Here is a 17,549-nt window from a genome sequence, read left to right as displayed (position 1 = left end):
TGAAATGATCGAAATTTTAGAATAGAAAAATGCCCAAATACAGTGGAGACAATGAGTGGAAACTCTCTCATCCATTAAATATGACTTTTCCATTAAATCCGACACCAGCCGCATTCCAACAACATAGAGCGCCACAATCCTATTTCCAACTTCCACTAATTTTAATAAAATACCACCTCATTCTTATTTTTATTCACCCAAAATTCTTCTCAATCTTGTTAACTAATAGACTTACAAAAGTGCGATCAAAATATGAGTTTCAATGGGATATTGACACGTTACATAGTAAAACGGTATCGTCATAGTACATGTTTTTGTGATAACCTTCACTATTCATATAGCAGGAATTACCAAGAAAAATCATATAATGGGCTGTTTTGCAGGAAATAGTAACACTGTGTATTACTCCAGTATATATAGTATGGAGAATAGGAATGAGGGTGAAAAGAATATATTTACTCGAGCCAGTGACTAACATCGTATCTACGATGCTGATGTACCCAAAAAAGCTATGTTCTAAAATTGTATGGTAACATGTAGTTTAATGGATGGAGCTACGAGATCAGAATTGCAAATACCTATCCTTAGGCATGACTTCGTAGTATGTAACAGAGATTGCATGGCACTGGATTCCTCGTTTGGAGATCATCACGAAAATGAACACAGCAGAACTTGTGTACGACATTGCAATCCTGCATTAACCATAAAGGTAATACAGGAGAATCCTGCAAAACAAAGGAGTGATCAGCATCAAGCAGCACCCATCTTTGCCTAATCCTTTGATCTATCGTTTTTTATAGCATGTGGCAGAATCCAATGACTTGTGAAGGTGTTAGGTGAAAGTGACAATGTGTACAGTACAACCTAAGGGAACCAAAGGAATTGTTTTCTTAAAAATCACACATGGTGAAAGAAATGGTAGATTCAAGAGATAGATGCTCACCTAATCCCATAATACAGCACAAAGAAAGAAATCACAAAATATCCTGCAAGTTTGCAGATTGTCTTATTCGATTTCTTTTCAAACACCTAGAGAAGATCATGAAACCAGACTTTAGGAAAGCTAAACATTAAATGGAATGGATGATTTAGAAAAATATAGAACTACAAGGATCCATTAAGCCTACCATTTTAAAACGATCCATTGTTCCTGACATAATTCCTCTTGATGCATCCATCTCATTGCCCTTATTAGTTATAAAAGGCAACCAAAAAGATAAGAACAATTTTACAGCAAGAAAGTGTTCAAATCTTCCTTAATGCATCCATGAACTTACATACCATCCTATCTAGCATACGGTTGTGAGTCTCCACCTCCTCATGTATGTCTCCCGTCAACTGCCACAAGCGCCAGTAAAGAGATAATAATGTTAATCAAATTTCCCATACCAGATATACAACTCAAACATTCCATGTAACCCTACTGCTAAGCTGGATTGTTAGTTTAACTTCTATAGTTAGCAATAAGAGTTTATTAGCTGAAGAAACTTCGAGAGCATACAGACATAACAAACATGTAGGTTATGAATAAAATAGCTTAGTAATTTTCTTCCTGACATTCGTGAATTCTCATTGGCATATCAGAGTTATGTATATGCAAGAGTGATGACAGCCTAATAGGATTGAATCTATATTTCTTAAAATATTGTAGTGTACATAATAACCATTGCTTGATTACCCAGCTCTGAATTTTTAAAGTTCAGTCAGTGAATTCTTCTATCTGAGTTCCATACTTGATGTGTTGCAACAAATTTTTTATCAATATATCCTATGAAACTGAATATTCATCAAGACCAACTATGACCAACAACAGTACCAGCATTTATGCCACAAAACCACAGTTTGCATTGAACTCCAACAATATTGCTAGTTAAATAAGAATCCCCATGTACGACCACGTGTATAGAGCATAGCTGGAAAATTAGATCTTTTCAACTGTTCAGCACATTTTCAGCTCGCTATAGAGGATTAACAATATGATGTGATAAGATAGTGCAATTAGAATACCATCAATTGATAATGGTCCAGTTTTCCAAGCCAAAATGCAATAGCTTTTACAAGATTTGATGCTCAACGTGAAGATTGGATCCATCATCTCTTGAATTCAGTTCAATTGCTAACACATTGGTGTCAAAATGTGCACAATGAAATTGATGACAATATAGCACCAGCACCACCACCACCACCGAGTAACATACATAAGCATATTAATAACAAGTCGTTTAGGAAGGTGGTTCTCACTCGTTTCAGGAAGCTGACTCTATCGTGCAAACTATCCACAGTTTTCTCGTTTTCATGATCATCCATGCCACTTGAATATGATGAAGAGGTCTTGAGTCCACCTGCTTCAAGGGCGTCCATGTTATCAAAAAGTGCAGACCTCGAGCCTCTATGGTCCCTGTGAAATTATAACTTCATGAGAATTCAACAGTAGCAAAAAATGCAACATATAAGTCAATCTTTTCATTTGTTTTATTGCACAAGCATGCCTGACAGGCATCAAAACCACATTGCAAACAAAGATCCTGTTGGAAGGGATCTTCTGCTCCAAATTAGAGATGGAAGACCAGACAAATAGTGCGTGTGCCCATCCTCATGTCATGGCTATGGAATTATCTCTGAAGCTAATCAATAATTATTCTATAAGATACTTACTGGCATGATCTCTAGGTCACATGATTGCCGAATTCAGCTATGTTATCTGTATTGTACTTATGTTAGCCTACCTCTTCCTACATATGTTCAGTTTCACATCAAACATGAGTTACTAGCATACATAGTAAATCATTTCAAAACCCTTAATCCGACTTCTTTCTGTTTTCCGATTCATTCAAATTCAAAAAAGGAAAGCGTACAAGCATAGTCACAGGCCTATCTTGGCAAAACAAATGGGAATCATAATGCATGGATTTATGATTTGGAGTTTAGGAATAGTCCATTAAAAACGCTTCACTCTTTTCAGATAAAACCCAAACAATCACAAGCCCTAAATTCCAATTGCATCAGGTCTAGTGGCTTAAAAACTACACAATCAAATCTACAGATAAAAAGAATTCTAGGTATTGATATCCGAAACTAGATTTAATTTGAAAATGATTGTGAATGCATAACTAAATACGCATTGATGCAGAAATAACACTGACCTTCTGTAACTCATGATAACAGGATTGAACAACAGCAAATCGCACAAGGAATGGAGAAATTAAGTGGAATCTGCAGATCTAATGAAATTTAGCAGTGAAATCGATAATCCTCTGCTTCACAAAATTTTGAATCATGGAATGAGTTGTACGCTACGGCGCATTGCACCTATTAGTTTTGCGGGAGTACAATTCTCTAGAGCGCACTCTCTACGGCTTATCCTACTGCAGTTATATACAGTTCCAGTTGAAATTGTTTTCCTTTCCCTTTTTAAGGTAAAAAACGCCAGTAATTCTCACTCCCTCTCCATCTCAAGTGAACTTTCTATTTTCTAAGCACTACTATAAAGTTTTTTTTTTTTTAAAGGAGGATCAACCCCGAAGTGACTCGGACCCGGAGGTGAAGCGTCTTACCACCGAGACGCGCTTCGTTGTCTGATTGAGTACAAACAAGTAGTAAAAGCGTCTTACAAGTTGGGCCTCCCAGGGGTCGAACTCGTGACCTCCAGGATGGACGCGGTATCTAAGCGCCCTTTACCGCTAGGCCAAGGGGCTTGGATAATTTGGGAGGAAAATAAAATAGTCAGTGAATTGATTAGATGTTAAAATCTAGATAATTCCTATTCTTAGTTGGAAATAACCAAACTCCTTTTAATAAACCTTGTAAAGATAGTGTAGAAGAAAAGGAAGTCTGGGAGTAGCAAACCACTGCTATCAACATGTAGAAATCAATTAATTTAAGTCATAGCATGGTAAGGTTAAATTTTGTGTTAGAATATTTGCACTCTTTAGCAAGTTGAAATCTCAGTCTAGTGAATTAACTGATAAGTTCACTGTCCAAAGACAACTTTGGGATTAGCTCCTAAATGGTGTATGCTCTTAGAGTATACCGGCACATGGAGAGTGTTGGAGAGCACATGAGATGAGATGAGATGAGACGGTTCATATTTCAATTTCAAGTGTTTTGAGGGTTGAAAATTGAAATTCATTTATTGTGGAAGCTTCAAGAATGTCCAAACCATCTATAAATACTTGAGAATTGGATGCAAGAAAACAAACACTAAAGAAAGTGCAAAATTCATCCAGAGAGATATTATTAAGTGAAAAACACAAATCTGTGAGCACAGATCAAGTCATGATTGCACGGTCAAACCTTATTGGATGTATGAGATCCTGTGTTTTGCAGAACAATGTAATCAAAATTAAAGTGGAGTAGTAAAACTTAGAAGCAAAAAATAAAAATATTGGAGTCTACGTCACGACTAATGCCCAACGTTTGGTGTATCATCTCCAAAAATGATACGATTTTCCGTAGAAGCATCTCGAACCCAGGTGGCAGACCAGAGGATTTAATTTATTTATCGGCTTAAACCACATAAAAAACTTGTACTTCCAACTGCTTTCATTCACATAAGGAAACTTCAGCTTGATAAAATTATGTACCCCAAATTTGTTACTACAATCAAATCACATAACCATCAACAGATGCAAGGACTTGTTCCATTTTATGTCCTCCTATTCACAAACTCCTACAAATATAATCATAAACTTAATCTAAGCTACCATAAGCCACAAACAAATTTTCCAAAACTACCCACCAATATCGTCTAACAATCGAAAAAGATTCAAGCCTGAAACGAAGCCTGAGCCTGCAGCTGCCACTCCACGCAGTCCTCGAAATCAAAGCTGCTCGCGCAGTCCAACAGCGCTTTCTGCTGCTGTTCGTACCGGCATATGTAGTTCAGGCCAACGAGGAGGTCGCAGATGGCCTCCTCGGTCCTGCCCCGGTCAGCATAGCACAATGTCTGCAGAAGCAGCACGTTAGTCCTCGTCACAATTTGCTGCTGCTGCTCAAAGTTCCTCTCGCTCTGCCACTTGATCGTGTTGTGTGCCAGGGGGCCGAGCCACCTCAGCATCCCCTCCAGCCTCTCCCTCCAGTCGTGTGCCAATGGCGCGTCGTAGATGGCCAGGTTCTTCGAGTAGGGCCTCAGTTTCAACTTGAGAGTCCTTCTCAGGCTCGTCGGGAGCATCTGGTACAGATCATCCCTGGCCTCCTCGCCCACTAAATGCGGATAGCAGAGCAGTTTCTCGATGATGATGATCACGTTCGCGTAGTGCAAGCCTAGTGCTGAGCCCCCGACTGTGTTGGGAGGCGCCTCCACCAGCAGCCGCCTCTTTGGCTGTCCAATCACGCGCTCACTGTTGATGGGACGGAGCAAACTACTCAGAGGAACCGCGCTGTTTGCAACACTTAAAGTGTTTGAAACCTGACTACATTGATCATCGTAGCTATCAGCATCAGCATCAACCTTGGAGGCAGAGCTGCTCAGGCTCAAACAATCCAAGAACATCCTCCCCGGCCCGATCCCACACACAAAGTTGAAGTCTTCGGCCCCAAACTCGCGTTCCCCCTTCTGCCCCCTTGCTTTAGGCCTAGCACCAACAGCCCTCTTCCCCAATTTCTCATTCACAAATGCCCTAGATTGACTTCTACCCGATGCGTGCTTTATCAAACTCGTGCTTACTACATCCAACTGCTGCAAACGTTGCGAGCTCCCTATAGAGCCGGCTTGAGCAAGGCCATCTCCGAACACAAGGTGTATCCGAGCATAAACTGTGCACACGGTCCGTACCAGGAGCTCCACCGCCTTATCAAACGTCTGGTTCCACAACGAGACATCCTTCAAATGCTTGACATCCTGCCTCTGCCACACTAGCTTCTGCTCAAAGGCCTTCCTACTCTCCTCGAGCTGATTCTCTCGGAACTTCTTGGTGGCGGATTCCAGCTCGTTCATCACCTCCATCTCGCTATACAAGGTCACGGTCGTGTTCACGTACCTCTCCATCTTCCTCATCATCCCATCCATGTCCTTCACCAAGAAACTCAGCTCCCCAACATTAATCACCCCAGAAACCACATCCCCATACACATGCTCAAACCCCTGCAACGCAGGGATGCTGCATTTCCTCCCTAACCTCGAAACTACACCAGCAATTCGATTCAAATCATCGAGTTTCTCCACAAGGGCTAGCTCTAGAAGCTGGTTTTCATCACTGGAAACTAGGGTTCTAATCCCTTCAGATCTCAAGATTTCATTTTTAAGTCTAGACACCTCATTATCAGACAAAGTCTTGTGCAAATTCATAATCTTGGACATCACATTAGCAACTTCAAACGACAGAATACCAATAATCTGCCTCTCTTGTGGAGGATTTTCTTTCTTCTTTGTGGAATTACTATCAGAATACAAAGCATGCTTTAAATTGCTACTCACCTGATTCCCCATCCTCAAAATCCAAGCCTCAGCCACCATCTCTGAATTCACCTCTCACCAAATGAAGTCTCAGATCTGACTAGCAATTATCCATTGCAACAATCAAATGAACTCCAAAATGAAAAAAAAGGGGAGACAAAAAAATTGCTTCTTTAGCCCAATTTCCAACACAAAAGCATTAAAAAGAAAAGGGTTTCCAGGAATTACAAATTCTTGGATATGTTCAAACGGTGAAGGGCACATTCATTGCTCAGTGAAAAAACAGAATGCAAAAGGGAAAAGAATGGAGGGAAAAAGTATTAGGGAGTGGATTTGATTTCACGAGTTTCCCAATAGTGTGTGTGAGTGTGCGGGCAGATTTGTAGTGCCTATTTTTGAAAAAGGTAAGAGCAGTTTGGAGAGAAAGATGGCTCAGTAGTTCAAAGTTTGAGGTCTGCAAGACTGCAACTTTCATTGTTTGTTGCATTAGGTTATTTAACTTTTTATTTTTGGAATTATTAACTTTTTTATTCTGACTAAGAATTTGTGTGGGGATACCCCTTGACTTATATAATTGCCTATTTTATTTCTTTTGGAAAAGAAAATTCAAAATTGAGTCAAAATAATAAATATCAATGAGTATTTGGTGAGCATTGATGAACACAATGGAGAATTTGAATGCGAACGCCCTAGCCCAAAGGTTCATTATTTTAGTTTTTCTATTTATTTATGTTAAATTTCTAAGTGAATTTCATGTTTTTATTATTCGAAGGTAAGATGTATTTATTACTTCACGCGTTATTTTTTATTTGAGAAACCACACGTGAGTTGTCAAAAATCTCACTCATTAAATATTTTTAGGTTTAATAAAGTGCTATAAATGTTTCATTACTTTAGGTTTCTTGTTTAAAGGAAAAAAAATTTGATGTAATCAGAATCGAATCGAGTAATTAATTGCTAATTTGACTTTTTTTGAACATATAGTTATGTCCAAAATCGTCGGTTATCAGTTCAATTTAGTTTCGTCAAATAGATGTAGTAATTGTGTAGGAGTATTTGTTTATACCAAATTGGCTGGAAAAGGGCAAATACGAAATTTTATCCAAAAACTAAATAGACTAATTTTTTTAGACGTACCAAAAATATTTTTGAAAAAAAACAAGATTATTGGTTGTGCAAGAGTGCTTGTTCATTCGGTTTAATATAAAATGCAAGTATTTGTAAACAAAATAGTTGCAAGTTTGTTTGGTCTTGTTTGTGTTGGTTTTAGACTAAATTAGTGGTTTAGTATTGTTACTTGCTATCAAGAAGAGAGCACCGGGGTTGGAATGAATTTGGACGTGAGAGAGAAAACAAAACCTAGCGGCAACTAGGTTTAAATTAGGGTTTCGAGAAACTGAAACTTTATTTCATAATTCTCGATATTTGACTCTCTAATGGATCCTATCATTTATAGGATCGCAACCCTACTTGATTCGACTTTACGATTTGGGAAAGAATCAAGAAGAAAACCCGAAAAAATTTAGTAAATCTATCCTAATAAATCCAATTATCCAAAAGGAAATAAAATACTGAAATAAAAGGAAACGGATAAAATACACAATATTGATATCTATCTATTCCATGACGAAGTCTTTGAAATGAGCCGGGTGTCCCGCGTTCCTCCTTGGTCGAGACTTAGCTTCCCTTGGTTGCGGTCTTGGCAGCTCGACGCTAGGCTCGTCGTCTGCATGCCCGGGATCTTCGTCGTCGCGTATGTCACTTCCGTTCTCTTGCGCAGCTATCTCCTCTCGGTCACCCTCGTCAATGGCTCGATCAATGTCGTTAATGGTTGCACTCTCCGAGCCCCTATCAGTCACTGTGAAGTTGGAGTGGTGAGTGTCAGGATTATTTTTCATTATGATAAATTAGATTAGTGAATTCCAATGAAATTCCATCACCCCCATTTGTATTTCATTTTTTCCTTATCCTATATATAGACATACTATAAAGTGCACTAGTGCAGTGGTGAGACATGAAAATAATGAAATGGAGTACAAGTACACATTTTGGTTGAAACATCCTTAAATAGATGTACTAACAAAGTAAGTTGGCAAGTCAAAATGCAATAATAACCTGGTAAAGTTCTGCACATTCAAAAACCCAGCAGATTCATGATGACAATTTTTTTTTATTTTATTTTATTTTAATCTTCACTTTTGTCTTTCTTTGCTCCTCCATGCCCACTTGCTAAATCAATTAACGAGAACTCGCATTATTTGAGTAATTATTGATCATGATTTATGTTTTGATGCATAATTATATGCCACGTACACAATTATAATTTCTTTTACACGTTATAGTGTGAAGAAGAAGACAACTTTGCAGATGGAAACTAATCCAAAATGTCAAGAAAAAAATGAGCAAGATAGTTGGAGTTGGTGACTTTGTTGTGGTAATTACAAGAACTAATGACAAAAAGGATAAACGTGTTAGACTTAGACCTAAATAGTTGGAGCTGGTCATGACTGTGTGTGTGTGTGTGTTACCAGCTACACCTTGTAAAGCCTATAGTTCTAATTCAATTAATTTTCTTTTATATTTGTGTGGATAGGGCCAACAACATCTCCACAAAAAAACACCTGATAAAAAACAACCTAACAGTTTATTGTATTAGTTTGTTTTGGTGTTTTATATCCTATTTTGGGGTAAGTAAAAAAGTTGGAATTGAAGGGGAACGCGTACAATCAAAATACTTAGTTTATACGCTCTAATATTACCTCTGTCTACTTAATATTGCAACGAGTGAACGATATATAAAAATAGGCCAAATTACGTGGTAAAATAAAATATAGTACGCACTAATTAATATTGTTGATAATTATTTATACATATTTAATATAAATCGATAAGTATTAGATGGAGGAAAAAATAGGTAGTGTTAATTGTGTGAATATATTAAAGAGAGCAAAAAAATGAGAGATAAAATGATGGGTCATGTTTACCAAAAAAAGGATCCGACTAATTTTTGTTAATAGACCCCTATAAAATAAAAATTAGGACTGTTGGAAAAAGATTGAGTACAAAAAGAATGTTTATTTGTTTATAAAATCATGAAGTTTTTTTTTAAGTCTGATTTTTTCCTATGCTTTTCAAAATTTGAACGATAAATCATAAAGTCTAAAATATTTCTCAATTGTCCAATGAAAACTTTTTTGAATGCAAATTTGATGCTAAATTGGTGCGTGTGTGTAAAATTTTGGTGTTGACAATGAATATTGAATAATGACGTAAATATGTATTAATATGACGATGTGGTGGACGACTAAACGACGTCATTTTTAATTTAAGAAACTAAGAATTATTTGAGAATTTTTTCAACTTCATGATTTGTCATTCACGTTATAAAATACTACTATAAAAGTATGAGATAAACCATAATTTAATCAAATGCTAATGTGGGTATGTGTTTTTTTCGATATAAACAGATTGTATTAGTACTAGTATATATGTTGGTTCAAATCCTTCTAACTAAATATATCATCTATTTTATAAGTTTATTTAATTTTCTTACAAATTACAATCTATAGATAGACGAACAGCTCATAACAAAAATATACTCCGTATGTGGAAAATTGAAAATACACAACGTGAAAAATATAAATAACCACACAAATTTTGGGCTGGATCTTCCATTCATTTTTCCCTTGCCATATTCGACCCAATACTCTATTTTGATTTTTTCCCCTTTATGTGGTGAAATGAAATCATATCATAAGGAGTTCTATGCGTGTTTAATTTATTTATTTATATAAATTATTAGACGTGCAATACGTGTTATATTGTAATTAATATAATCACACACGAACTAAATTATTAAATTTTAAAATAATAAGTTTTTTTATGTGGTGCAAAACACTTAAGCTAAAGAAAGGTAAATTTGCATTGCAGAAACAAATTAAAATAGGAACAACAATAAAAATATCAGAAATTTACTTTATCTTAAACCAGTACGTAAAAATACTGCAACGAAAGAGCATTTTAAAATCATTGTCACATAATTTCAGTTAAATCAATCGATTAATTATCTTTTAAAAAGGCAAGTAGACATGGCTTCTCATAGAGGATAAGAAAAATTTATTACGCTACATATCTATCCAATATATAAAAGGAGAGCTTTGGGGGAGTTTTAGAGAAATTTACAAGATTATCATTTAATTTAAAAAATTGTATTAAATTAAAAATGTAAAAGTAAAGGACAGCTAAAATCGTGTGAATTATGAAAGCCTAAGTGGAGTGATTTGAAGGTTTTACAATGAAGGTATAAAGGTGGGAATCAAAATTAAAGATATTTTAAAAAGTATTTGTATATTACCTGTTTTACTTTGGATTATCGCAAATTACGATAGGTAATCAGAAAATGCCTGAAATCATTATTTTTAATTATATTTTCGATCCATTTCATTTTATTAAAAAAAATTTTCTTAACATTTTTCTTAATTATATTTTTTGTTTTTTTATTCATTTTTATATATCAATTTTGATGCAACATCGTATTTGTTTTTAATATTATATGAACTTATTGGTATTTCTTCCTTTTTAGTTATATTTTTGGTTTCTTTCCGTCCATTTTTATTCGTTAATATGTATTCTTTTTTAGATTGATGTTACCACCATTTTCTTTCTTTTTATTTTTAATAATTATAATTTTTTTTCAATAGTAATGATTAGATATATATTTAATTTGTCTTTAATTTTATTGAAAACTATACAAATTGTTAGGCGAAAGTAGCTATACATATTGATTATTGATTTTGTGCATTGCAAGTTGATTTTGCTCCTTATTTTATTGTAGTTTTAGTTTATAATGATGAAGTTTATTTTAATTTTAAAGTTAATGTAGTAGTGTATAAAGAAGTTTTAAAAATGACGAGTAATTATCCATTGTGTTTAATTCTTTATTGTGATAGATTTTTATCTTCCTACTCCATGATTTAATGTTTAAACATTATATTATGTGATTTGTTTCAACTTTATTATGCTTCAATGTCGATTTGTATAGATTTTTATTCTCATATAACTAAAATTGTTACTCATATGGTTCATTGTTAATATTGATTTTAATTTTAATTTTAATTAATTAATATAAAATTCAAAATCAATATTTTAAAAACATATTAATCTGTGCATAGCAAAGGCACGATACTAGTAAGATATAAAAGGCTAAAACGTGACAGAAGAGATATAAAGAATTAAAGATATTTCGGATTTTGATGCCAATAAAACTAAAAGCAGCCGAAAATGACACTACAGAACCAAAATAACATGGCTTATAGGAGTAGCACTATATGCCATTATTATTTTCCATGGACTTCAGAAATAACAAAATACTATCTAGATAAATTTTGGAGCAATTAAAATGACAAGACGAAAAAACATTGTGTGCAATTTCAGAAAAAATAGAAGTTTGTGTACTTACTAGAAATCATCTATATTGTAGATAAACATACGGAAACAATAGCAATACATTATAATTATGCCTTTACACACTTACACAATTTACATAAAGTAAATTCACGTAAATAACATTATTGCACAAAATTATTCATCGGCGAACTAAATCTGAATTTCTGATCTACACGCATCGCCTTTTATATTTCTAATAAAGGGATAAATAAAAGCAAATTTTCATATTTGACAAAAATGCCCCCTAAAATAGAGGAAAAAAGAAAAAAGAAAAAAGAAAAAAGAAAAATTATCGTCTATCGGAGCTTCCTGTACAAACGAAGGGCAAAAACGGCGTCGGTTCATGACAAAACGGCGCGGCGGGATGTTGCCACTTCTTTAACACCACCGCCGCCGCCGGCTTCTCAGCGGCAGATACCGCCGGCTCCTTGCCGCTACTGGAACAAGCCTTGATCTCAGCTGTGAGATTGTTGGGCGACTGAACCAACGGCGATAGAAGCGGTATGGCGACGTTCCACTCCGAGACAGGATTGATCTGAATCGACGTTGGCGCCCTCCGCTGCAGTCGGCTGAGCTGCTTCCGCCGCCCGGAGAGATTTCTGTTCTCCATATCCGATTAGAAGTTGAGGAAATTAGGGGATTTGATTTTAATTGTTGAAGTGAAAATTAGAGCTTTGATTTTTGGGTGGAAATTGAGCTGGCTGTGTGAATGTGAATTAGGAGAAAATGGGGCATAGGGTTATAAATAAGGGGCGCGTGGTGGACACACGCTTTACTGGCAACAGAAAAGATAAGATCTCATCTGGGAATAAAGATGATTCTAGTTAATTTGACTCGGCTTGGCTAGTCGGCTAGTTAGTTAGGCGCCGCGTGGCGGTCTAGGGTCATGATTCATGAATATTGATCCGCGAGCCGAGCCGAGCCGAGCCGAAATATCCAACTAATTTCAAACCGAAAGTCTGGAAATTGCTTTAACCAGAATAAAATCACAAATGAGACAGTCTACTTTGTAACGGAATATTCGCCGGGGTTAACGGCGCCGCTTGTTTCTGACTCTGACAGGCACACGGTATCGACACCGACGTTAAATTATAGTCGATCTAGATCAATGATCAGGCTTCTTCCACATGCTATTATCTCGTCCGATGCTTTAATAAAATTGATCAAAATTAAATTTTCATTTATGGCATAATAACTCGAAAATCTCTACATATGACATACAATCAAGCCTCTTATGATCTTATGATACTGTCGGTTATTTTACGATATAATACAAAGAAATGTTGAAAGAGACGCTGAAAAAAATTATCAATTTATAGTATAATTTATTATTTTTAAATTATTCAAAGTTTCATGTACTACTTTTATTTTCAATGCAAATGATTAGATGGTCTTAGGTTTATTACTACTCCATATAGCATGCAAAATATGACTTTTGAATAGGAGATCTTGTTCATATTGAATTATTCTTAAGAGTATAAAATTAATAGCACACGGCATGTTAGTACCGTATGACTTTTATTTTTAAGTAATGAGTTGTGACTTGTGAGATAAAATAAGAATTAAGTAGGGGGACGATTTGCCTAGGCCCTAAAATTAAACTAAATCTTTATTTCATAATCCTATAATTTGCAATTATGAACATTTTTTTATATTTTGCATAAAAAAAAAGGATAAAAATGCATAAGAGATCTTATTTTGATAAATATCGTAATATTCAAATGATCATGATCAATCTTTTGCTACAAATCAAATATCATATGTTATCATTTAAAATTTTCAATAATATTATTGTACCAATTTTCAAAAGTTTAACGAATCGTGTCACGTCAATCTCTTAAACCATTGAAAATTGTATACAAATTTCATATCAACGTATTAATCCTTATCCTTAATCATCAATCAATCAAGATAGCAACAGTAAGCACCTTTGAAAACCAAAAGTGAATTGATAGTATATGATTATTACAAGAGAAAAGATGTTTATCACATGTTTCGACCATTGAAAAAGAATCATATGGTACAAATTAACGTGACCTAAGCGTAAAAATTGGTATTAAATTAAAACTTTTAAAAATTTCCAAGGACTAAAAAGACGAATATACCTTTGTCAAAACGTAGAGAGAAAGTAGTAAAAAAATAAAGCGCATACAATAATATTAATATATATGAATGAAGATTAAAACCAAGAAATCGCATACGTATATATCAACACTATATACACTAGGTTGAATTTTTTAATACTACAATATAGTAGTACTCCATATTTTTTTACCTGTACTGTAAATTAATTATACGAAATGGCCAATTATTTTCAAAGCAAAATAACTCAGTCTAAAGACTCCTAGCAAAATTTTATAATTACAATTATTAAATCAAACTAACAAAATTTCTACGAAGCAATGTTCTTGATTTATAACTTTATTAACAAGCAAGTTGACAATACATCTCTGTCAAATGATAAGAAAAAGATACCAAAAAACCTTATAATTTCTAGGTCAAAAACATCGATGAAATATTGAAATTACCGGACCAATTCTATGAGAAGACTTAGCCCCAAAAACAAATTAAAGGTCCATGTCCCAAATTATTCATCGTATTATTCCCATATAATTTAGGACGCCATTATTTATTAATTAGTAACTGATTTGATCGTTTTCTACCTTACTTTTTTACAAAAACTTATTACGAATTTGACGCATCGCCTCAAACAAATTGAATGATGGGAAATCATTACTATAGCATTTGAAATGATTTAGTAATAATCGACTTTATTTTAAGTAATGTAATTTTGTCAGATGCTTAGTGGAGTGTTAGCTTGCTGGGCCAATTCTAATAATTTGATGTTATATTATTAAAGCCACAATAAATTTGTCGAGAACATTGGGTCAGTTCTGTAAAGGGCTTATTGATCGGTTTAAGGGTAAAATGTATGCCACTTGATCGGTTTATCGCGTAAAACAAGTGTTAAATGTGCAGAAATGCCACTTGACCAAGGTAGCAAGGCCTGGCTGATCAAGCAAGTACAAAAGGCGATAAAATGCCAAGAATATGGGGAGTTGATCAAAGGGGAATGATCAAGCCGTTAGGCGGGGACCGCTGGCTTCTAGAAGAAGAACACGTGAGGGAATGAGCTGGATATGGCGCACCATTCTGTTATCAAGGACGACGTTTTAGAAGGGGATACGTGCTAGCTTATGAGACGCAAGGACGGAGCTGAGTCAGTAATCTGTTACTCAAAAGCGTCGTCATTCTAGAAGAAAGGGCACGTAGCAATCAATTAGTCGCTCATTCTCAGCATTAGCGAATATTCCCTGTCAAGATCGTTATCCAGCTGGAGGCCGAATCGAGCTTATAAATAGAGGGTGTGCCACCACAAGAAAAAGAGAGATCCGACACTTTACTTTCTGTCTAGTTTAGCTTAGTTTAGTTATCTAGTTTAGTTCAGCTCTCTAGCTTAGTTTAGTTCAGTTCTCTAGCTTAGCTTAGATAGTTTAGTTAAAAGGGTGACCGAATGGAGCGCTGCAGAATACTCATTTCTGTTAGCGTTATCTTAAGTTTCCCGCTGAGATTCTTCTCAGTTTTTACCGCTTTCTTAGTTTCTGAAGTGTTAGCTTAGTTTAAATTCACGTTGTACTCAGTTTTTAGTTTAATCGAATTTATTTTTTCGTTTACATCACCGCATTTACTTTTCCGCTGTTACCTGCAATTTACTTGACCCAGTAGTTAAAGTTCCATTGATCAAGCTAGCTAGTTTAATTCTGCCTAGATTAAAAACAGTAGTTAAAAACTTCCAAGTTAAAGCGTGGCAGCAGCCAACCCCCTGTTCACTACTCACACACTCGACACATCATCTTCTTTGTGGGATCGACCCCGAACTTACCGCTTTACTGTTAAAGTTGTGCAAAATTGGGAGTTATAAATATTTTTATTGCGTGAGTCGGTTTGAGGATTGATTTGATTAAGTGGCAACGACAATTTGCTAACTGATCCGAACGGTTCGGTTATCTTCCATATAACTTGATCAAATTCTAATCCGTCGATCTCGACCTCACCACCTATCCTATCTAACATATGTAAATCATCAGATTCAAAATCAGTTTTAATTTTATATTAGTTCATTTTTTTCTCTATAGTATGTTTCGTACATCCAACCAGCTCATATTTTCTTCCAAGTTATCCATAAAGAGATCTAGCGTGAAAGGGAAGCATGGGCACCATCCTTTAATGTCCACGTGGTTGCGGTGTCTAGTGAACCGTAGTTGTGCGTTGATGTTTTTGTTTTGATGTTTGGAGTTTTGGCTATGCGCCAATGCCGTTGGTCTTGTTGTTAGCGAGATTGGTGCATATTTTTGTGGCTCTATATTGTCTTAGTTTTTTTAGGCTTGTAGAGTAATAGTGGCTTTGCATCGTTTGGCTTTTAATTTTTCACAATTCTTACCTTTGTATTTATAGTGGCTATGTTTGTAAAAAGCATTCAATAAGCCCAACACTGCGTGACCACATAATTTTACCTTACTAACAAGGCCCAATCCGTTGGGAAAGAATAAATAAAGGAATTTTGTTCATCAGCTTTGTTCCACAATTGTCAAAGTCACTAGGAAAAATCTTAGAGTTTGGATTTCCATGCAACGGCGAAAAAACTGATTGCCTATATGCAATATATCGTTGATGTTTTCAATCAAACCACAAATTCACTCTTCATGAATAGATGATGTTGGTTCATTCACCGATAATAAGTTCCGCGTGTGATTTTCCGATTGCCATATTAGATAAAAGTTCACTTAAAATTTACTTTATGAATTGTTTTTGCAAATAAATTCAAACTTTATAATTTTTTCGATTTATTTTTAAAATTGTAGTAGGACACACCCGTATGAGTATCCAACCAAAATTTAGAATTTTTCCGACAATTAATAAAAAGAAGAATATATCACACGCTGACCTTATGTGGCATATATATATATCATAGATAATCAAAATTGCTATTAACTTAAATAATTGAACCCATTTTATCACCCAACAAAATTAATAACGATCTTTATACATTTTCTGGTGCCTGAATTTATTTATTCATGCATGTGCTTGTATTTGATTGGGAGATCTTATAACATAAAAATAGGTTATAAATATTATGCTAATAGATTGACCGACATATCAGCCAAATCCAAAGTTCACCCAATGAATGATTGAGATAATACAACATATATGGTGTAGTATTACATAATATGGTCAAGGTTGTAATTAATTAAATAATTAATTAAATAAGTATATAACATTTTCACCTCTATTTATCCTGAAATCATGATTAAATTTAAATTTCAAATTACACCCTTGAGCTTGAGGATTCGATTAATGTTGTAACTCTCGAGTAGTTGAATTTCTGGTAACGACTAAATGCATTCAATTAAAAAAAAATAATCTCATTAACTACATGTAATTTCCATGACGTTACTAAAATGTTTTAACTACTTTGAAAGGACCAATCTCAAAACTACAAGAATATCAGGTATTCTTAGCACAAAGAAACACTTACTTAAATATGACAACAATTTTGCATATTAGTTTCAATGATTTCGTCTCTAAATTTGTTGAGAAATTTCATCTGTCACTATAGAGAATTCACCAAAAATTATATAGTAAGAAATTATGGAGAGGAAAAATAGAATGTTATGTTTTATTATCCTTCTTATTATGTTTATTATAATTC

At 34.8% G+C, this 17,549-nt stretch overlaps 2 protein-coding genes across 2 annotated transcripts; both read right to left on the bottom strand.

Annotated features, from left to right (window-relative positions):
* Nucleotides 1–347: 347 nt before the first annotated feature.
* Nucleotides 348–3,461, bottom strand: LOC121806496 (bet1-like SNARE 1-2). Its single transcript, XM_042206552.1, has 6 exons — nucleotides 3,144–3,461; nucleotides 2,242–2,398; nucleotides 1,282–1,338; nucleotides 1,128–1,187; nucleotides 944–1,029; nucleotides 348–725 (listed from the first exon to the last, which is right to left on the bottom strand). The coding sequence occupies exons 1-6, from the start codon at nucleotides 3,155–3,157 to the stop codon at nucleotides 698–700; spliced, it is 402 nt and encodes a 133-aa protein (XP_042062486.1). The 5' UTR covers nucleotides 3,158–3,461; the 3' UTR covers nucleotides 348–697.
* A 1,055-nt stretch (nucleotides 3,462–4,516) lies between these two features.
* Nucleotides 4,517–6,884, bottom strand: LOC121809501 (protein PSK SIMULATOR 3-like). The gene has a single exon (XM_042210157.1). The coding sequence runs from the start codon at nucleotides 6,452–6,454 to the stop codon at nucleotides 4,766–4,768; it is 1,689 nt and encodes a 562-aa protein (XP_042066091.1). The 5' UTR covers nucleotides 6,455–6,884; the 3' UTR covers nucleotides 4,517–4,765.
* Nucleotides 6,885–17,549: the final 10,665 nt, after the last annotated feature.

Source organism: Salvia splendens, chromosome 6, assembly GCF_004379255.2.
Source record: "Salvia splendens isolate huo1 chromosome 6, SspV2, whole genome shotgun sequence".
NCBI lineage: Eukaryota > Viridiplantae > Streptophyta > Magnoliopsida > Lamiales > Lamiaceae > Salvia > Salvia splendens.
The sequence above is the reverse complement of the archived record's forward strand: the minus strand, read 5'-3'. Positions and strand labels throughout refer to the sequence as shown.